We start from the raw sequence: 23,209 nt of genomic DNA, 5'->3' as shown, positions 1-23,209 counted from the left end.
TGCTGTGCCTGCACATAATGGTTGATCCTGCCAGAAATCCAGTGGTGTCCTTAATGCTCTGCAGTTTTATCTCATTTTATCTTTATCTTTCTGTGAACTACAAAAATGTCACTGTATGTTATATAAATGAGGAGAGTGGGAGGTGTTCCGTAGTCCTCACACACTTCCTGCCCTCTAGTGGCAACGTTGCTCCTCCATTGATACAGTGCAGTGAGTGAGCATTGTCACCTTCGGACAGGAAATCTGTTACTGGCAGAATCAAGCCCAAAAAGGAAAATGAAAGCAGCCACCACATCTAATAACTGGTAAGCTGCAATATATGACATTATTGTTCTTGGATTTAGATCCACTTTAATACTAAAGCTGGCCATACACGAAGATTTCAGCTGGGTTGAATCCATAGATTTCCCCATCCACATTACATACAGTGTATGGATGAATCTACTGCTGTTAGGAGAGTCTCCCATCCACTGATTGGCTGACATCACTGCTCAGACAACTTTTTTTCCCACTCAGCTCCTTCAATTTCTCAAACTTTATCTGTGTGGTGTCAGCACGACCATCAATGGCTTGAATTTCCGCCAATTCATAGGAATCTAAAATATGTGAACAAAAAGTGTCCATGCAAAAAATAACTTTAAGACTTCACAGGGACCCGCTGATGATAATGGGACGCAACACGTAAGGGTGGAGTTACAGAGTGACGTCATCACGTCTACCCGTTTGGCTCGTTTTATGGGTGGTGTATGTAAGCAGTGTCTATTGGTGTCTGGCTAACTGTTCCCTATATCAATGGAAGTGGATGTGCACTCTTTTGTTGTATAGTGTATATTATATGAGTAGAAATGGTTGCTTTTAATTTTTCAAGACTGAAGACTTTTTTCTTCCACATGCTTTTTTTTTTTCACTGATTCACTATTGACTGGGTATATTTTTTTCCATTATTTTATGATGATATATAGAGATGAGCGAAGAAATGAAAAATTCGATTCGGCTGATTCGGCGAATTCCAGTGTGAAATTCGATTCGATGCGAATTTCTCCGCTACGAAGATGACTTATTTAAAGGGTTTCTAGGCTTCAGAGAGCCTTTAAATTAGTGCAGAACACTGTACCTTTAATTTAAATGCCCTTGGAGATGAGGAAGGAGAAGGAGAAGGAGAAGGATGAGAAGAAGGAGAAGGAGAAGGATGAGAAGAAGGAGAAGGAGAAGGATGAGAAGAAGGAGAAGGATGAGAAGAAGGAGAAGGATGAGAAGAAGGAGAAGGAGAAGGATGAGAAGAAGGAGAAGGAGAAGGATGAGAAGAAGGAGAAGGAGAAGGATGAGAAGAAGGAGAAGGATGAGAAGAAGGAGAAGGATGAGAAGGAGAAGGATGAGAAGGAGAAGGATGAGAAGAAGAAGGCTGAGAATAAGGAGAAGGATGAGAAGAAGGAGAAGGAGAAGGATGAGAAGAAGGAGAAGGATGAGAAGAAGGAGAAGGAGAAGGATGAGAAGAAGGAGAAGGAGAAGGATGAGAAGAAGAAGGATGAGAAGAAGAAGGATGAGAAGAACGAAAAGGATGAGAAGAAGAAGGATGAGAAGAAGGAGAAGGATGAGAAGAAGGAGAATGATGAGAAGAAGGAGAAGGATGATAAGAAGGAGAAGGAAGAGAAGAAGGAGAAGGAGAAGGATGAGAAGAAGGAGAAGGATGAGAAGAAGGAGAAGGATGAGAAGAAGGAGAAGGATGAGAAGAAGGAGAAGGATGAGAAGAAGGAGAAGGAGAAGGATGAGAAGAAGGAGAAGGATGAGAAGAAGAAGGATGAGAAGAAGGATGAGAAGAAGGAGGAGAAGGATGAGAAGAAGAAGGATGAGAAGAAGGAGAAGGATGAGAAGAAGGAGAAGGAAGAGAAGAAGGAGAAGGAGAAGGATGAGAAGGAGAAGGATGAGAAGAAGGAGAAGGATGAGAAGAAGGAGAAGGATGAGAAGAAGGAGAAGGATGAGAAGAAGGAGAAGGAGAAGGATGAGAAGAAGGAGAAGGATGAGAAGAAGAAGGATGAGAAGAAGGATGAGAAGGATGAGAAGAAGGAGAAGGATGAGAAGAAGGAGAATGATGAGAAGAAGGAGAAGAAGGAGAAGGATGAGAAGAAGGAGAAGGATGAGAAGAAGGAGAAGGATGAGAAGAAGGAGAAGGATGAGAAGAAGGAGAAGGAGAAGGATGAGAAGAAAAAGGATGAGGAGAAGGAGAAGGATGAGAAGAAGGAGAAGGATGAGAAGGAGAAGGAGAAGGATGAGAAGAAGGAGAAGGAGAAGGATGAGAAGAAGGAGAAAGATGAGAAGAAGGAGAAGGATGAGAAGGAGAAGGAGAAGGATGAGAAGGAGAAGGATGAGAAGAAGGAGAAGGAGAAGGATGAGAAGAAGGAGAAGGAGAAGGATGAGAAGAAGGAGAAGGATGAGAAGAAGGATGAGCAGAAGGAGAAGGATGAGAAGAAGGAGAAGGATGAGAAGAAGGAGAAGGATGAGAAGAAGGATGAGAAGAAGGATGAGAAGAAGGAGAAGGATGAGAAGAAGGACAGTTCTGTGACAGTTTCTGTCTATTTCTGACAGTTCTGGGACATTCACTCCATACAGCGGTTTCAACCGCTGTATGGAGGGAATGTCATAGAACTGTCAGAAATAGACTATTAATGACAGTTCTGGGACTGTCCTTCCATGCAGCGGTTGAAACATTGTATGTATTTGTTTCCATAAATGGATCCATTTATGGAAACAAATACATACAATGTTTCAACCGCTGCATGGAAGGACAGTCCCAGAACTGTCATTAATAGTCTATTTCTGACAGTTCCATGACATTCCCTCCATACAGCGGTTAAAACAGCTGTATGCAGTGAATGTCCCAGAACTGTCATAAATAGTCTATTTCTGATAGATCTGGGACATTCACTCCATACAGCTGTTTTAACCGCTGTATGGAGGGAATGTCATGGAACTGTCAGAAATAGACTATTAATGACAGTTCTGGGACTGTCCTTCCATGCAGCGGTTGAAACATTGTATGTATTTGTTTCCATAAATGGATCCATTTATGGAAACAAATACATACAATGTTTCAACCGCTGCATTGAAGGACAGTCCCAGAACTGTCATTAATAGTCTATTTCTGACAGTTCCATGACATTCCCTCCATACAGCGGTTAAAACAGCTGTATGCAGTGAATGTCCCAGAACTGTCATAAATAGTCTATTTCTGATAGATCTGGGACATTCACTCCATACAGCTATTTTAACCGCTGTATGGAGGGAATGTCATGGAACTGTCAGAAATAGACTATTAATGACAGTTCTGGGACTGTCCTTCCATGCAGCGGTTGAAACATTGTATGTATTTGTTTCCATAAATGGATCCATTTATGGAAACAAATACATACAATGTTTCAACCGCTGCATTGAAGGACAGTCCCACAACTGTCATTAATAGTCTATTTCTGACAGTTCCATGACATTCCCTCCATACAGCGGTTAAAACAGCTGTATGCAGTGAATGTCCCAGAACTGTCATAAATAGTCTATTTCTGATAGATCTGGGACATTCACTCCATACAGCTGTTTTAACCGCTGTATGGAGGGAATGTCATGGAACTGTCAGAAATAGACTATTAATGACAGTTCTGGGACTGTCCTTCCATACAGCGGTTGAAACATTGTATGTATTTGTTTCCATAAATGGATCCATTTATGGAAACAAATACATACAATGTTTCAACCGCTGTATGGAAGGACAGTCCCACAACTGTCATTAATAGTCTATTTCTGACAGTTCCATGACATTCCCTCCATACAACGGTTAAAACAGCTGTATGGAGTGAATGTCCCAGAACTGTCATAAATAGTCTATTTCTGATAGATCTGGGACATTCACTCCATACAGCTGTTTTAACCGCTGTATGGAGGGAATGTCATGGAACTGTCAGAAATAGACTATTAATGACAGTTGTGGGACTGTCCTTCCATACAGCGGTTGAAACATTGTATGTATTTGTTTCCATAAATGGATCCATTTATGGAAACAAATACATACAATGTTTCAACCGCTACATTGAAGGACAGTCCCAGAACTGTCATTAATAGTCTATTTCTGACAGTTCCATGACATTCCCTCCATACAGCGGTTAAAACAGCTGTATGCAGTGAATGTCCCAGAACTGTCATAAATAGTCTATTTCTGACAGTTCTGGGACATTCACTCCATACAGCGGTTTCCGGCAAAAAGTGTATGTGCAGAGTTCCTCTATTCTGCAGATACACTTAGAGGAGCTCTGCAGATACACTTAGAGGAGCTCTGCACATACACTTTTTTCCGGTTTGGAATTATTCTTATTTTCATCCTACTTCTTCTTCTTCTTCTTCATCCTCATCCTCATCCTCTTCTTCTTCTGAGGATGAGGATGAAGAAGAAGAAGAAGAAGAAGAAGAAGAAGTAGGATGAAAATAAGATTAATTCCAAGCCGGCAAAAAGTGTATGTGCAGAGCTCCTCTAAGTGTATCTGCAGAGCTCCTCTAAGTGTATCTGCAGAATAGAGGAACTCTGCACATACACTTTTTGCTGGCTTGGAATTATTCTTCTTTTCATCCTACTTCTTCTTCTTCTTCTTCTTCTTCATCCTCATCCTCAGAAGAAGAGGATGAGGATGAGGATGAGGATGAGGAAGAAGAAGAAGAATGAAAAGAAGAATAATTCCAAGCCGGCAAAAAGTGTATGTGCAGAGTTCCTCTATTTCTGACAGTTCTCTCACAGCTTCTTCACATGTACAGCGGTTGAAATATCTGTATCCTAAATGGAAACTAATAGATACAAATTGTATCTATTAGTTTCCATTTAGGATACAGATGTTTCAACCGCTGTACATGTGAAGAAGCTGTGAGAGAACTGTCAGAAATAGAGGAACTCTGCACATACACTTTTTGCCGGCTTGGAATTAATCTTATTTTCATCCTACTTCTTCTTCTTCTTCTTCTTCTTCTTCATCCTCATCCTCAGAAGAAGAAGAGGATGAGGATGAGGATGAAGAAGAAGAAGAAGAAGTAGGATGAAAATAAGAATAATTCCAAACCGGAAAAAAGTGTATGTGCAGAGCTCCTCTAAGTGTATCTGCAGAGCTCCTCTAAGTGTATCTGCAGAATAGAGGAACTCTGCACATACACTTTTTGCCGGAAACCGCTGTATGGAGTGAATGTCCCAGAACTGTCAGAAATAGACTATTTATGACAGTTCTGGGACATTCACTGCATACAGCTGTTTTAACCGCTGTATGGAGGGAATGTCATGGAACTGTCAGAAATAGACTATTAATGACAGTTCTGGGACTGTCCTTCAATGCAGCGGTTGAAACATTGTATGTATTTGTTTCCATAAATGGATCCATTTATGGAAACAAATACATACAATGTTTCAACCGCTGTATGGAAGGACAGTCCCACAACTGTCATTAATAGTCTATTTCTGACAGTTCCATGACATTCCCTCCATACAGCGGTTAAAACAGCTGTATGGAGTGAATGTCCCAGATCTATCAGAAATAGACTATTTATGACAGTTCTGGGACATTCACTGCATACAGCTGTTTTAACCGCTGTATGGAGGGAATGTCATGGAACTGTCAGAAATAGACTATTAATGACAGTTGTGGGACTGTCCTTCAATGCAGCGGTTGAAACATTGTATGTATTTGTTTCCATAAATGGATCCATTTATGGAAACAAATACATACAATGTTTCAACCGCTGCATGGAAGGACAGTCCCAGAACTGTCATTAATAGTCTATTTCTGACAGTTCCATGACATTCCCTCCATACAGCGGTTAAAACAGCTGTATGAAGTGAATGTCCCAGATCTATCAGAAATAGACTATTTATGACAGTTCTGGGACATTCACTCCATACAGCTGTTTTAACCGTTGTATGGAGGGAATGTCATGGAACTGTCAGAAATAGACTATTAATGACAGTTCTGGGACTGTCCTTCCATGCAGCGGTTGAAACATTGTATGTATTTGTTTCCATAAATGGATCCATTTATGGAAACAAATACATACAATGTTTCAACCGCTGCATGGAAGGACAGTCCCAGAACTGTCATTAATAGTCTATTTCTGACAGTTCTATGACATTCCCTCCATACAGCGGTTGAAACCGCTGTATGGAGTGAATGTCCCAGAACTGTCAGAAATAGACAGAAACTGTCACAGAACTGTCCTTCTTCTCATCCTTCTCCTTCTTCTCATCCTTCTTCTCATCCTTCTTCTCATCCTTCTCCTTCTTCTCATCCTTCTCCTTCTTCTCATCCTTCTCCTTCTGCTCATCCTTCTTCTCATCCTTCTCCTTCTTCTCATCCTTCTCCTTCTCCTTCTTCTCATCCTTCTCCTTCTCCTTCTTCTCATCCTTCTCCTTCTCATCCTTCTCCTTCTCCTTCTCATCCTTCTCCTTCTTCTCATCTTTCTCCTTCTTCTCATCCTTCTCCTTCTCCTTCTTCTCATCCTTCTCCTTCTCCTTCTTCTCATCCTTCTCCTTCTCCTTCTCATCCTTCTCCTTCTTCTCATCCTTCTCCTTCTCCTCATCCTTTTTCTTCTCATCCTTCTCCTTCTCCTTCTTCTCATCCTTCTCCTTCTTCTCATCCTTCTCCTTCTTCTCATCCTTCTCCTTCTTCTCATCCTTCTCCTTCTTCTCCTTCTTCTCATCATTCTCCTTCTTCTCATCCTTCTCCTTCTTCTCATCCTTCTCATCCTTCTTCTCATCCTTCTTCTTCTCATCCTTCTCCTTCTTCTCATCCTTCTCCTTCTCCTTCTTCTCATCCTTCTCCTTCTTCTCATCCTTCTCCTTCTTCTCATCCTTCTCCTTCTCATCCTTCTCCTTCTCCTTCTTCTCTTCCTTCTCCTTCTTCTCATCCTTCTCCTTCTTCTCATCCTTCTCCTCCTTCTTCTCATCCTTCTTCTCATCCTTCTTCTTCTCATCCTTCTCCTTCTTCTCATCCTTCTCCTTCTCCTTCTTCTCATCCTTCTCCTTCTTCTCATCCTTCTCCTTCTTCTCATCCTTCTCCTTCTTCTCATCCTTCTCCTTCTTCTCATCCTTCTCCTTCTCCTTCTTCTCTTCCTTCTCCTTCTTATCATCCTTCTCCTTCTTCTCATCCTTCTCCTTCTTCTCATCCTTCTTCTTCTCATCCTTTTCGTTCTTCTCATCCTTCTTCTTCTCATCCTTCTTCTTCTCATCCTTCTCCTTCTCATCCTTCTCTTTCTTCTCATCCTTCTCCTTCTCCTTCTTCTCATCCTTCTCCTTCTTCTCATCCTTCTCCTTCTCCTTCTTCTCATCCTTCTCCTTATTCTCAGCCTTCTTCTTCTCATCCTTCTCCTTCTCATCCTTCTCCTTCTCATCCTTCTCCTTCTCATCCTTCTCCTTCTCATCCTTCTCCTTCTTCTCATCCTTCTCCTTCTTCTCATCCTTCTCCTTCTCCTTCTTCTCATCCTTCTCCTTCTCCTTCTTCTCATCCTTCTCCTTCTCCTTCTTCTCATCCTTCTCCTTCTTCTCATCCTTCTCCTTCTTCTCATCCTTCTCCTTCTCCTTCTTCTCATCCTTCTCCTTCTCCTCATCCTTCTCCTTCTCCTTCTCCTTCCTCATCTCCAAGGGCATTTAAATTAAAGGTACAGTGTTCTGCACTAATTTAAAGGCTCTCTGAAGCCTAGAAACCCTTTAAATAAGTCATCTTCGTAGCGGAGAAATTCGCATCGAATCGAATTTCACACTGGAATTCGCCGAATCAGCCGAATCGAATTTTTCATTTCTTCGCTCATCTCTAGTGACAACAGATGTATTGGTTTATTAGCTGTTTTTACCTGCACACTATTTTGTATATTTATATAATTCATGGGAATTGGATGAAATTTGAGCAATATACAGTGAAGGAAATGCGTATTTGATCCCCGGCTGATTTTGAATGTTCGCCCCTCACAAAGAAATGATCGGTCTAACAATGGAATGTTCGGTGTAACACTGAGAGACAGAATACAACAACAAATTCAGCAGAAATGCGTCTAACAAATGATGACTGATCTGCATGTTCATGAGGGAAAGAAGGATTTGATCCCCTATCATTCAGCAGGATTTCTGGCTCCCAGGTGTCTTTCATACAGGTAACAAGCTGAGATTAGAAGCAGTCTCTTAAAGGGAGTGCTGCTAATCTCATTGTGTTAGCTGTATAAAAGACACCTGTCCACAGGAGCAATCAAACCATCAGATTCCAAACTCTCCACCATGGCAAAGACCAAAGAGCTGTCCAAGGATGTCAGGGACAAGATGGTAGACCTACACAAGGCTGGACTGGGCTACCAAACTATGGCCAAGCAGCTTGGTGAGAAGGTGACAACAGTTGGTGCAATCATTCACAAATGGAAGAAACACAAAACAAGTGTCAGTCTCCCTAGGTCTGGTGCACCATGCAAGATCTCACCTCGTGGAGTGTCAATGATCATGAGAACAGTGAGGAATCATCCCAGAACTACACGTGAGGATCTTGTCAATGATCTCCAGGCAGCTGGGACCACAGTCACCACACACTAGTAACACACTACGCCGACAAGGCACTTCCTTCACTGTATGGACATACCAGTTAATTGTGGCGGGGCAGCAGCACAGAACAAATGGATGGGGGGATGCGGGGAAGTATTAATCCATCCAAGGACAGCTTCACCCATAGGCAAGGATGTGCAATTTCTAGCAGATGTTGCCCTCTTCCCAAATCTGCTCAGCAAATTGATCTTTCGGATCTGCCAGTAAAGCCAGCCATAGATGGAACAAATTTCAGTCAGTTCAGCAAGGACAGGCAGAGATTCGATCCATGTATGGGCAGGCTGGTTGTGCTGAAGTCAATCCATAGATTGACTTAAGTACAACCGGCTTGTCAGATTTTTTTCCATATGATCACCGCTGGCAGCTTTAGCTCCATGTGTTCTGCCGGCAGAGAGGGCTCCTCGCTAGAAGAACACAATAAATCAGCAAGAGGGATTCCCCCATCAACACTGACTGCAAAAAGAAAATTGAATAATCTTTGGCCTACCTATGTGATTCTTGTGACGGGAGTGACTTTGGGTGGGGGGCCCATGGAATACAGCTCACTTTGGAAGGATGGGGAGACCCCTGTCCCAGCTCCCCATATCCCTCTTATGTGTAGTCACCCTGTGCCTGTTAGGGGTGCAGAGTGATATGTCCTGATATTGTGTAGACATGTCTAGGAGATAGGTGGGGGTTGTGGATTGTTTAATGCCATATGGTTGCATCCCATTGTTCTATTGTGTGTCTTGCTTGGGAGCAAACTATTATGGGATGTACAGTTGTGTTCAGAAAAATAGCAGTGTGTTGAAAAAAGTGAATAAAGCTGAAAATCCTTCTAATCCTTTTATTTCCATCCACACAAATGCATTGGGAACACGACACATTCTATTCCAAATCACAACATGAAGAAAAATACATCAAATTTGTGTTGTTCCTCTAAAAAAATGGAAGAAAAGTGAATATTAGACGGTTCAAAAAAATGGCCGTGTTTGTATTCTTCTTTACAAACTCAAACATTCACTATATAAACTGAGAAATGTTTGAAGATTTTGCTTTCCTTTGAATGACTTCATGAATATTTGGTTGTAGTCGCACTGTTTCTGAGAACTGCTGTACATCTGTGTTGCATGGAGTCACCCAACTTCTGGCCCCTGTGATCAGGTATTCCAGCCCAGGATGATTGGACCACATTCCACAGTTCTTCTCTATTTCTTGGTTTTGCCTCAGAAACGGCATTTTTGATGTCACCCCACAAGTTTTCTATTGGATGAAGATCCGGGGATTGGGCTGGCCACTCCATAACGTCCATCTTGTTGGTCTGGAACCAAGATGTTGCACGTTTACTGGTGTGTTTGGGGTCGTTGTCTTGGAACACCCATTTCAAGGGCATTTCCTCTTCAGCATAAGGCAGCATGACCTCTTCAAGTATTCTGATGTATTCAAACTGATCCATGATCCCTGGTATGCGATAAATAGGCCCAACACCGTAGTATGAGAAACATCCCCATATCATGATGCTTGCACCAGCATGCTTCACGGTCATCACAGTGTACTGTGGCTTGAATTCAGTGTTTGGGGGTCGTCTGACAAACTGTCTCCGCCCACTAGACCCAAAAAGAACAATCTTACTTCCATCAGTCCACAAAATGTTGCCCCATTTCTCTTTAGGCCAGTCAATGTGCTCTTTGGCAGATTGTAACCTCTTCAGCACATGTTTTTTTCCCAACAGTGGGACTTTGCGGGGACTTCTTGCAGATAGCTTGGCTTCACATCGGCGTCTTCTAATTGTAACAGTCCTCACAGGGAACGTCACACCTTCTTTCATCTTCCTGGAGCTGATTGTTGGCTGAGTCCGCGCCATTTTGGCTATTCTTCTATCCATTCCAATGGTAGTTTTTCGCTTTCTTCCACGTCTTTCAGGTTTTGGTTGCCATTTTAAAGCATTTGCCATCATTTTAGCTGAGCAGCCGATCATTTTCTGCACTTCTTTATATGTTTTCCCCTCTCCAATCAACTTTTTAATCAAGGTACGCTGTTCTTCTGAACAATGTCTGGAACGACCCATTTTCCTCAGAATTTCAGAGAGAAATGCACTGTAACCAGCATGGACAACATTTGCTGCCTTCCTTCCTTAAATAAGGGCAATAATTGCCACCTGTTTTTCAAAGAATGAATGACCTCACTAATAGAACTCCACACGGCTAGTATATTGAACACGCCCTTCAATGAGTAATTCAATGACACAGAATCAGCAGCATGCATGTCATGACTGTTGGGTCTGTTGGATTTCTATGACTCTACTACACCTGCTAGGAAATTATTTGCCATGTAGAAATATCATTTCCACCAAAAACAGTGATTGATCCGGTTAGTGATGTCTGACTGCTATAATTTTGAACACAACTGTATGTGTTTGTGTATTGGTTTGGTGGAGGGGTGTCTGCTGATGTGTTTCTTGTTGCTAGATGTGGTTTGCCCCGCCCTGTGTCCTTATGCAGGGAGGGGAGAATTGTTCTCTTGAATGTATATATCTTGTGTCTATGATAAAGCCGTCTATTTCCTGGTTTAATACAAGACTGGTGTTGTCTAGTCTTGTATGGCCAGCGGTGGGGTCCGTGGACGGTGTTTTGACAGGGAAGCGGTATTCTAACAAATACCCTAGTGCAGTCGGGGTCCGGTTCCGTTACAATTCTCAACATCTCAACATCCAATCCCTGAATACCGCTGATCACTGAAAAGTTTTGGTCAAAGAGTTAAGATGGCCATCCACCAGTAGAAATTCCATAAACAATTTTCATGTTTAGAACATTCATTCAATTTTCTAACCGTTCCTGGGGTCAAATCAGCATTCATTGGACTATGGTGACGAGAAAATTTGAAGGAGCAGGACAGAAAAATTCTCAAAAAATCATACATATTGGAACCTGTTTAATACATCTGGGATTCCCCTGAAATAGCACATCTGAATGAAAATTTAAGGGCTACAAAAAAAGTATTGGCGAGACAGAATGTTCTGAGGAACCAATTTTCATAACTTTCATGCAAACGAAAATCTGGGTTTGCCCTTAAGTTTTGTTGTGGCCAGGGGCGGACTCACCATTTGTAAACTTGGGCACTCCCCGAGGGCCCGGGGTCAGTATGGGGCCCCATGAGATGCCCCTGGTACCTTTTTCATTGGCTTTTTGAGTTTGGGCAAGGACACAGGGGCCCCATGATCCCCTATTGCCCAGGGGCCCCATGAGTTATCAGTCTGCCCCTGGTTGTGGCTCTTCAGACCTGAGAGTGGATCATTGTATCTCTACCATCTGTACCTCCAGAACTCACCCTCGATTTTGACCTCCATCTCCTTGCGTTCTCGGATCAGCTGCTTGTGCTGCTCTCTGGCCTGCTTATACAGCTCCCTCTTCTCCACCTTCTCCAGCTGTAACTCTTTGATGCGTTGCTGCAGACTCTCCAAGGAATGGTTGGTGAAGACCAGGGCCTGGGACAGGTCAGTAGGAATCTCCCCATTGATCATGTAGTCAACCTGAACAAAGGACACACAAAGTAACTCATTTAATGGGGGAATATCTCATGACAAGCAAGCACATCGGGGAGAACGTACAGGGGTTGCAAAGGGTGTGACTACTACATGGCTCCTGAGGGACTCATATGAAAAGTACAATTTAAATACATTTTATTTATTTTTTGTTTCAGGTACTTATATAGCGCCATCAATTTACGCAGCACTTTACATATATATTGTACATTCACATCAGTCCCTAACCCTCAAGGGGCGTACAATCTAAGGTCCCTAACCCTCAAGGGGCGTACAGTCTAAGGTCCCTAACCCTCAAGGAGCGTACAATCTAAGATCCCTAACCCTCAAGGGGTGTACAATCTAAGGTCCCTAACCCTCAAGGGGCGTACAATCTAAGGTCCCTAACCCTCAAGGGGCGTACAATCTAAGGTCCCTAACTCATATTCATACATACACATACTAGGGCCAATTTAGACAGGAACCAATTAACCTCCCAGCATGTCTTTGGAGTGTGGGAGGAAACTGTAGTACCCGGAGGAAACCCACACAGGCACAGGGAGAACATGCAAACTCCAGGCAGGTGGTGCCATGGTTGGGATTCAAACCAATGACCCGAGTACTGCCAGGCAGAAGTGGAACTCACATTTATACAGGTGTGTTCAAAATAATAGCAGTCAGACATCACTAACCGGATCAATCACTGTTTTTGGTGGAAATGATATTTCTACATGGCAAATAATTTCCTAGCAGGTGTAGTAGAGTAATAGAAATCCAACAGACCCAACAGTCATGACATGCATGCTGCTGATTCTGTGTCATTGAATCACTCATTGAAAGGGGCGTGTTCACAATAATAGCCGTGTGGAGTTCTATTAGTGACGTCATTCATTCTTTGAAAAACAGGTGGCAATTATTGCCCTTATTTAAGGAAGGAAGGCAGCAAATGTTGTACATGCTGGTTACAGTGCATTTCTCTCTGAAATTCTGAGGAAAATGGGTCGTTCCAGACATTGTTCAGAAGAACGGCGTACCTTGATTAAAAAGTTGATTGGAGAGGGGAAAACATATAAAGAAGTGCAGAAAATGATCGGCTGCTCAGCTAAAATGATCGCAAATGCTTTAAAATGGCAACCAAAACCTGAAAGACGTGGAAGAAAGCGAAAAACTACCATTGGAATGGATAGAAGAATAGCCAAAATGGGGCGGACTCAGCCAACAATCAGCTCCAGGAAGATGAAAGAAGGTGTGACGTTCCCTGTGAGGACTGTTACAATTAGAAGACGCCGATGTGAAGCCAAGCTATCTGCAAGAAGTCCCCGCAAAGTCCCACTGTTGGGAAAAAGACGTGCTGAAGAGGTTACAATCTGCCAAAGAGCACATTGACCGGCCTAAAGAGAAATGGTGCAACATTTTGTGGACTGATGAAAGTAAGATTGTTCTTTTTGGGTCTAGTGGGCGGAGACAGTTTGTCAGACGACCCCCAAACACTGAATTCAAGCCACAGTACACTGTGAAGACCGTGAAGCATGGTGGTGCAAGCATCATGATATGGGGATGTTTCTCATACTACGGTGTTGGGCCTATTTATCACATACCAGGGATCATGGATCAGTTTGAATACATCAGAATACTTGAAGAGGTCATGCTGCCTTATGCTGAAGAGGAAATACCCTTGAAATGGGTGTTCCAACAAGACAACGACCCCAAACACACCAGTAAACGTGCAACATCTTGGTTCCAGACCAACAAGATGGACGTTATGGAGTGGCCCGCCCAATCCCCGGATCTTCATCCAATAGAAAACTTGTGGGGTGACATCAAAAATGCCGTTTCTGAGGCAAAACCAAGAAATAGAGAAGAACTGTGGAATGTGGTCCAATCATCCTGGGCTGGAATACCTGATCACAGGGGCCAGAAGTTGGGTGACTCCATGCAACACAGATATACAGCAGTTCTCAGAAACAGTGCGACTACAACCAAATATTCATGAAGTCATTCAAAGGAAAGCAAAATTTTCAAACATTTCTCAGTTTATATAGTGAATGTTTGAGTTTGTAAAGAAGAATACAAACACTGCCATTTTTTTTAACACAACTGTACATACACATAATAGGGCCAGTTTAGACAGGAACCAATTAACCTGCCAGCATGTCTTTGGAATGTTGGAGGAAACCCACACAGGCAAAGGGAGAACATGCAAACTCCAGGCAGGTGGTGCCATGGCTGGGATTCAAACCAATGACCTCAGTACTGCCAGGCGGAAGTGCTAACCATTTAGCCACTGTGCTGCCCTAAATTAACGGTTGACTTGTAAAAAGATAAGATACTGGTCTCCCACTGTAATTGTTCATACACTGCACGCTGTTTTATTAATGTAAAAAGAACTGACAATTACACAACATGGACCTCACATTTCAGCCCATGCACCACAAAAGCTTACAGTCTAACACCACCAGTGCAGTCACACAAACACATTATAACTGGGCCATTTTGGCTGGTGGTCTACTAGAGAGACCCCATCATCAACTTATAAAGTTGCAAATAAAAGCACAGAGAAAACAAGCATTTTTAAAGATTACTTGTAGCAATTTTCCATTCCATAAACATTTTTGTTGACTTACATTTTGCCTATGAATTTGCTAGGTAATTTGACTACTACTCCAGGAAGAGTCATTTCCTCAGCACAACCTGTTTCTTACTTACATATCATAGCCCTTTCCTCTTCCGGGAGTGTCTGGTTACTGTCTGTGCTGGCCACAGAGCCAGGACAAGGGGTGGGCAGGAGGGGTGCCACCTAGGGTGTAGTGGTAAAGAGGGGGCGCCCCCCTACTACACACTCCAGATCTGCTGTCACACCATGCATCTACTTTCTAACTGCTAGAACGCAAACAATTGACAATGCATGTGCAGTTCGGACTGTATGGCAACCATGGGCAGCCAGAAGAAAGAGGGCAGAGAGTGGGCGCAGGGCGATACACCCATTCTATGTCATGCATTAGCAGTGGATGAGTGGGGCACAGTTCCACATCCTTTCCCTAGGCACTAGACGAACCTGTCCTGGTACTGGCTGGCCAAGCTCTTTTGGACCCTCCCCAGGAAAAAGAGAAGGAGAATACCATACAGTGCGATTTGGGTGACAGCTCTGAGTCTACTGGGGCTGCTAAGATCACATCCAAGATGGAAACACCCCTCAGAAGTAGAGTACAATGGTCAGAGGACGTGGGTGAGATTAGTGGCGAATAATGGGCTATGGCCTTAGAGTCCATACCCATAATCTCATTTTGAGCATCTCATTACTTTACCTAACTGTTTATACCCCACAGAGTCTACAAAACCTCTGAGAAGTTGTTTAGGTATGGTAAGATACCTATCTGCCCTAAATGCAAGTTATATAGAAAGGACTTTATCCACATGATATGGCGCTGCCCAAAACTCACCAGATATTGGACCAAGGTCCTGCAAACCATCTCATAAGTTGCTCAAACTACTGTACTTTTAGATCCTTTGATATGTTTACTGGGAGCACATGATGCTGAACTATGTCACCCAGGAATTTACATCATGGTCTCTCGACTGTTATACCTTGCTAGGAGACATATTGCCAAATATTTGAGGTCACCTACCTCTCCGGCATGTAAACAATGGATAGAATATGTTAATTCTTTACTATTAGGGAACTTACTTACCGCCACCGCAATGCCATCCGTAAGTTTGAGTTGTTTTGGCAGGGATGGTTAGATGTACTTGGAAGAGCTCAGCATAAAAAGAGTTTGCATTAAAAAAAAAAAAAGAAAAAGATGGCAGCGCCTGGCATAAAAAGAGTTTGGGGGAAAAAAAAATCAAGATGGCAGCAGTGCCAAACTCCGGCAGTCTGAAATATTTACAGTACAAGTCAAACACTGCTGTGCAAGTACCATCCCAACCCAAGCCTCTGTAGACCAATTCTCATGTTTTGAACACAAATGTTCTAAAACCCCCATTCTCCAGGCCTAATTTCAATGCTTTACCCAACAATGATTACCAAACTTACACCTCATCCCCTTCTTATACTAAAAAATGGGCCGTGACCTCGGTGTTGCCATTGAACCTGATGAGTGGTGTCAAATCTGTGTCACCACAAAGTCCTGTTCCCAAAATTTGGCAGCCCTGCAAACAAACTACAACATATTATCCCAATGGTACCTAGTCCTGGCCAGGATAGACAAATATGCCCCTCCTGCTTTGGGGGCTGCAAAAATGTAGACACCTACTTGCACATCTGATGGACATGCCTGGCCAATCTTTTTGGAATCTTCTTGGTTCCACTATCTCCCTGGACTCAACCACAGCACTTCTCAATAGGCGTCCACCTGACATCACCTGCACACAATTTAGGCTTCTACTACAAGTTACTACTACAACCAAACTATAGTCAAGACCTAGAAAAGTCCCAAGTGTTCATCAAGTAATGATACATGAAAAAATGAAGGCCATGCTACAAGATAGGATTCCTAAGCACACTAAAGTATGGCAGTCCTGGATAGACAAATATCTTCCACCTGGCTTTGATTCTTCTTTCCTGAAACCTCTTTACAACCTAACACCTACCATAGGTCACAGAACCCCATGGTGGTCCATCCCACTGCCCTAAACCACCAAGATTCCCCCCACATACCCACACATTGCCTTTCCATTGCCCCTCCTGTTCTCAGGTTCACCCTTGTTTGGTTGCCTTGCAGGTACAAACGCATTCTTATATTACACTTGTCAGATACACTCTTTATATGAGATAAAACACGGTTGCTCAACAAAATGTATCATTATTTTTCTGTATTCTCTATAATATACAAGACAGTATTATAACCTGCCTACAATGCTGTAAAAAAAAGCGAAAAACAAAAACTGAACAACAAAGAAAACTCAAGGTGATTGAGCTCACAAGGCACCACCTACATTTGGAGTATCAGTGCCCCTTTAAAGTGGAGCTGAACTCAAAAAGTGAATATTTGCTGTCTTATAGGGAACATTTAGAAATATTAATCATGCCTAAGCAGTACTGTGAAAGATTTACCTTTTGTCTTCCATTCCTTCTGAAGAAATAGATATGCACATCTTGTGCCTAGGCACTCCTGTTCTATAGTCCCATAGCTGTGTCTGCAGTGTTAGAACATCTAAGGTGCTGCTGCCTCTGACTGCTAGTCTCCTCAGATTTGGTAATGTCACTACTGTTCTGCTTACTGTTCTCCTTGCTGGAGAGGAAGCTGTACCTGAGCAACTGCAGTGCAAGAATCTCCCTGCTCCTGCTTCATTCATTCTGAGGATACGTGCTTCCCGCATCTCTTTCATTACCCCACCAGTCATCAGACCATGAGTCTTTAGGGGGGCAGCTCTGACGTGAGGAAGCAAAGCCCTGCCTCTACCAAAATGGTCATCTCCACACAGAGTCACAGAGAAAGGCTTTGTAAGACAGTAATGAGGAAAAGATCCGCTGCAAGGAGACTACAAGCAATATTCATGACTCGTTCTTTGTCCTCTGCAGATACCACAGTACAGGTCCTCATAGGGCCAGTTCACACCAGATGCAGTCCAGTGGGGTTTTTTTTTCCATGCATGCACAGTGTTTTCCATGTATTCCAATGGCCCTAGTTGACACTAGTGCAGTCAGTTCCAGTCAGTTTCCGGTGCAGAAAAAAAGTAGACCATGCTGCATTTTTTTGCAAATAACTGTTCTGGAAATACATCAAAACTGCACCGGAACGGAGTGTGGTGTGAACTGTATGCAAAATAAATCCAGAACGCATCCGGAGTGCATTTTTGTGGTGTGAACTGGCCCTTAACCCCCCGGTCACACCAATCCGACTTTGAAATCGTGCGACTTCCAGTGAAGTCGCACAATTTCAAAGTCGGATGTAATTCTGTCTTGAGGTGCAATTTGCAAGACAGCTGCCTAGATGTCTATGCAAGTAGCACTTGAAGTAGTCGGAAATCGGAGCAGCTCCAACCAAGTCGGAATCGTACTGATATGACCACTTTAATTGCGGACAATAGGGTGCAACTCGCCATGTGATTTGCAAATCGCATGGTATGGCAAAACGCATGGCAAGTCGTACCTGGTGTGACCGGGGTGTTAATGCAGAACAATTGGACAACCAACCACTTTAATTGCGGACAATAGGGTGAAACTCGCCATGTGATTTGCAACTCGCATGGCACAGCAAATCGCATGGCAAGTCGCACCCGGTGTGACTGGGGTATTAATGTAGAACAATTCTTTACTGGACTACATTGGGCCCTATTGTGCTAGGGAGCGACGTGGGAGCGGGCAATACTGTACCTGGTGTAGCTTTAAGGGAACAACAACATGCAGCTCATTGAGCTTCTGCTGCTTCTCCCTTTGGAATGCCTCAAGCTCCGTCATCGCCGACATCAGATTCACATCGACTATTTTCACCTGACAACGAAAAAGACTCCACATTATACACAGAAACAATCTGCGCTAGCAGCAACATGACTGGTAAAAAGCAGCGAACAAGAATGTTGGCAACAAACAATCAACAAGAGCTCTGAGGAAGGGAGTTCGACTCCCGAAACATGTTAGCATCAGGTGCGGACTGACCATTCGAGCACTCGGGCACTACCCGAGGGCCTGGGGTCAGTAGGGGGCCCCATGAAATGCCCCTGGTACCTTTTATAGGCTTTTTTTGGGGGGGTTTGAGTGTGGGCAAGGACACAGGGGCCCCATTAACCCCTATTGTCCGGGGGCCCCATGAATTGTCAGTCCGCCCCTGGTTAGCACATTTCACCAAAGGACCCCAGCTGTCTGGGACCGTCATCTTTGGCTCCTTGTCTCTGTTTTTATGACCTTTTTGGTTTGTGATTATGCATTTGTGATTTTTTAATAAATTTCTATTTATCACAGTAATGCACGAGGAGAGTGCGCCCTGTTTTATTCTTTTTTGCCAACATCAAGATCCCCCGATCTATTGAGGACTGCACCTCAGCGAGTGACAGATTCCGTGTTTTCTGTGTAGCATGAAGATCTGAGCGCTGGTTTTGGTATATGTTGAAACAATAAATAATGTATAACTAGATGAAGCGCTACTTACCAAATATTCAATATGTTAAAAGAGGATATATCCCCAAAGGCAATAACTAAAATGTCAGAACATAAAGTGCAAGCGTTATAAGGTGCAGTCCTCAGAAAAAGTCTATATGGTGCAGCTGGAAATACCCAAAAATTCATGCCGGAAGAGGTAAATGGGCTTGAAAAGGTAGGAATCCTCCACCATTAACCAACTCTTACCAGAAACAATTATTATTATACAGGATTTATATTATTATTATACAGGATTTATATTATTATTATTATTATACAGGATTTATATTATTATTATACAGGATTTATATTATTATTATTATTATACAGGATTTATATATTATTATTATTATTATACAGGATTTATATTATTATTATTATAATACAGGATTTATATTATTATACAGGATTTATATTATTATTATTATAATACAGGATTTATATTATTATTATTATAATACAGGATTTATATTATTATTATTATTATTATTATACAGGATTTATATTATTATTATTATTATACAGGATTTATATTATTATTATTATACAGGATTTATATTATTATTATTATACAGGATTTATGGCGCCAACAGTTTGCTCAGCGCTTTACAATATAACGGGAGACAATACAGCAACAATACAGTTCAATACAAGAGGGATAGGAGGGCCCTGATCCTGGGAGCTTACAATCAAGAATGACCACAAATCAAGCGGTCATACACTGGTGGCTGGGGATCCCAACAAATCTCCTCACCGATCTCCTTTCCACTGCACTTCAGAACGTTTGGTCATATAGTGCAGCCTTTCTCAACCTTTTTAACCCAGAGGAACCCTTGAATTTTTCTTCTGGTTTTAAGGAACCTCTACTAATAATGACCATATCTACAGCTTACAGTACATTGCCATGATAGTCAGTAGGAAGATTGATCCTTACATTGGTGTCAGTGGGAAGAATGTCCCTTACATTGGTGATCAGTGGGAAGAATGTCCCTTACATTGGTGTCAGTGGGAAGAATGTCCCTTACATTGGGGGTCAGTGGGAAGAATTCTTCTTACATTGGTGGTCAGTGGGAAGAATGTCCCTTACATTGGGGGTCAGTGGGAAGAATGCTCCTTACATTGGTGGTCAGTGGGAAGAATGTCCCTTACATTGGTGGTCAGTGGGAAGAATGTCCCTTACATTGGAGGTCAGTGGGAAGAATGTCCCTTACATTGGTGATCAGTGGGAAGAATGTCCCTTACATTGGTGATCAGTGGGAAGAATGTCCCTTACATTGGTGATCAGTGGGAAGAATGCTCCTTACATTAATGGTCGGTGGGAAGAATGCTCCTTATATTGGTAATCAGTGGGAAGAATGTCCCTTACATTGGTGGTCAGTGGGAAGAATGCTCCTTACATTGGGGGTCAGTGGGAAGAATGTCCCTTACAATGGTGGTCAGTGGGAAGAATGTCCCTTACAATGGTGGTCAGTGGGAAGAATGCTCCTTACATTAAACGGTCGGTGGGAAGAATGCTCCTTACATTGGTAATCACTGGGAAAAATGTCCCTTACAATGGTGGTCTTTGGGAAAAATGTCCCTTACAATGGTGGTCAGTGGGAAAAATGTTCCTTACTTTGGTGATCAGTGGGAAAAATGCTCCTTACATTGGCAGTCAGTGGGAAAAATGTTCCTTGCATTAGTGGCCAATGGGAAAAATGCTCCTTATATTGGTAATCAGTGGGAAGAATGTCCCTTACATTGGTGGTCACTGGGAAAAATGCTCCTTACATTGGTATCAGTGGTAAAAATGCTCCTTACATTGGTGGTCAGTGGGAAGAATGTCCCTTACATTGGTGATCAGTGGGAAGAATGCTCCATACATTGGTGGTCAGTGGGAAAAATGCTCCTTACATTTGTGGCCAGTGGGGAGAATGCTCCTTACATTGGTGGTCTGTAGGAAGAATTCTCCTTACATTGGTGGTCAGTGATCAGAGGAAAGAACACTCATTACATTGGTGGTCAATGGAAAAAAATGTTCCTTAGGAACAATTTTCCATAAAATGATGGCCTGTGGGAATAGTGTTCCCAACATTGGTGGTTAGTGAGAAGAATGTCTCATATTAGTGATCAGTGAGACGAATGCTCCTTACATTGGTGGTCAGTGAGAAGAATGCTCCTTACATTGGTGGTCAATGGGAAGAATGTTCCCCTTACAGATAGCTAAAATGATCTTTAGTGTCAATGATAATAATCTGAGAGGCAGAAATTGCTCATTTCTCAAGGAACCCCTAGCAAGTTCCAGAGGAACCCTGTTTGAGAAAGGCTGTAATAGCATTACATGACATATGTTCCCATTTAGGGTATATGATTTGCTGGACACATTTGATAAATGCAGCTAAGTTTGGTATAAAACATAAAAATATGAATGTTGCTCAGTCATATCACAGTCTTCATAAACCACCTTTTTGGCCAGTGTGTCATATTCTTTCTTCAGATTATCAACAAGTTTCTTTTCTTCTGCTAGGGCCTCCTCAATGTCCAGGCGCTTTTCTCGCAGTTGCAAGGTGTTGTCAAACAGTTGGGGGTCGCAATCTGTACACAAGAGAAAAACACGGTGAAGAAATAAATATGGCCGACTCCAAAAACAATAGAAAACACTTGACATGGTTTTAAAGATAGTTATAGTATGGAGTACCTATCCTTCCAGGACTGGCATTGGGAGTCACCTAGTGCATTAGCTACCCTCTCCCTCCTTCACTCCTTCACCCATTTCCACCCCAACAGACTTTTAGAAAAATAAGGCATGGCCTGGTACTCCAGGAAAGTACAACCTTTGGCCATGCAGCCTTATGGAATATGTGACATGAGGCCCAGGTGGCTGAGGGCAAAGAAGGGCCAAGCCACCATTTCCTGGGTGAGAAACACAGAGGATTGTTGAGCCTACAACAAAAAGGTATTTGTAAAAGGGAAAAAAAAATTAGCAATTATGTCATAGGGAGGGGGAAGGGAATGATGCACAGGAGGACTGGTGGGAAGTGTTGTGGTCAGATGAGACCAAAATCCAGCTCTTTGGCATCAAATCAACTCACCGGATCCCAGTACCGTGCCCTCCTCATCACAGTACCGTGCCCTCCTCATCACAGTACCGTGCCCTCCTCATCACAGTACCGTGCCCTCCTCATCACAGTACCGTGCCCTCCCGCTCCCAGTACCGCGCCCTCCCGATCCCAGTACCGCGCCCTCCCGATCCCAGTACCGCGCCCTCCCGATCCCAGTACCGCGCCCTCCCGATCCCAGTACCGCGCCATCCCGATCCCAGTACCGTGCCCTCCCGATCCCAGTACCGTGCCCTCCCGATCCCAGTACCGCGCCCTCCCGATCCCAATACTGTGCCCACCTGATCCCCCCTCCTACTGTGCCCTTTGTGTTGATTAGTCTTTGATTTATGGCATGTTTTCTTACTGTTTAAAATCAATTTTAATGAAAGTACTAATAAATAAATGTTTAATTCTATCAAGTATTTATATACTTTAATCCTTGAGAGTAAGTGTGTAAATTGGGGCAGGCTGGTAGGGGCCCCAATTCATTAGCCCTTTTGAAAAGTGGAGAGACAGAAAGGACTCACTGTCAGGACAAACTGAATCATCAAAGACACCGTCCTCTGAATCTGATTCCTCCTCGTCACTTTCATACGTTGACTCCTCATCAGACTCTTCATCGCTGTCCTCGTCCTCTTCTAAACATTAAACAAAGAATATGTTAAACCGAAGATAAAGCAAAGTCATGCTGAGCTCACATACAGAACACGATTACATCAGAACATCTGGGTTCCCCCTCGTGAGTGAATTCCCTATATATTCCTATAGAGAGTCCACTAGGGGGCCACTGACACCCACAATATATAGTCAGAGTCTCCAGATCCCAGTTCAGCCCTGACTGTCCTTGTAGGACTGGAATAAATTCCTCTAATGGGGTCACAAAGAGACATGTAAGCTTGGTTGGGGGGGGGGCAGATACTTCCCAACATTACACACAGCAAGATGTTTTAGGTGAA

The 23,209-nt window shown here is 43.0% G+C and overlaps 1 protein-coding gene across 1 annotated transcript in view; it reads right to left on the bottom strand.

The window, feature by feature from the left end:
• The window catches only part of CFAP44 (cilia and flagella associated protein 44), a 152,920-nt gene that overhangs the window by 11,705 nt on the left and 118,006 nt on the right, over window positions 1-23,209 (bottom strand). The window contains exons 31-34 of the mRNA XM_089654729.1: window positions 22,781-22,891; window positions 21,617-21,747; window positions 18,412-18,528; window positions 11,903-12,104 (exon numbers count right to left, since the gene is read on the bottom strand). Coding sequence (XP_089510855.1) covers window positions 11,903-12,104; window positions 18,412-18,528; window positions 21,617-21,747; window positions 22,781-22,891 — 561 coding nt within the window. The remainder of the gene's footprint in view (window positions 1-11,902; window positions 12,105-18,411; window positions 18,529-21,616; window positions 21,748-22,780; window positions 22,892-23,209) is intronic.

The sequence above is a fragment of the Staurois parvus genome, unplaced genomic scaffold (genome assembly GCF_062004578.1).
Source record: "Staurois parvus isolate SC_StPar_1 unplaced genomic scaffold, SC_StPar_1.0 ptg000794l, whole genome shotgun sequence".
Lineage (NCBI taxonomy): Eukaryota > Metazoa > Chordata > Amphibia > Anura > Ranidae > Staurois > Staurois parvus.
The sequence above is the reverse complement of the archived record's forward strand: the minus strand, read 5'-3'. Positions and strand labels throughout refer to the sequence as shown.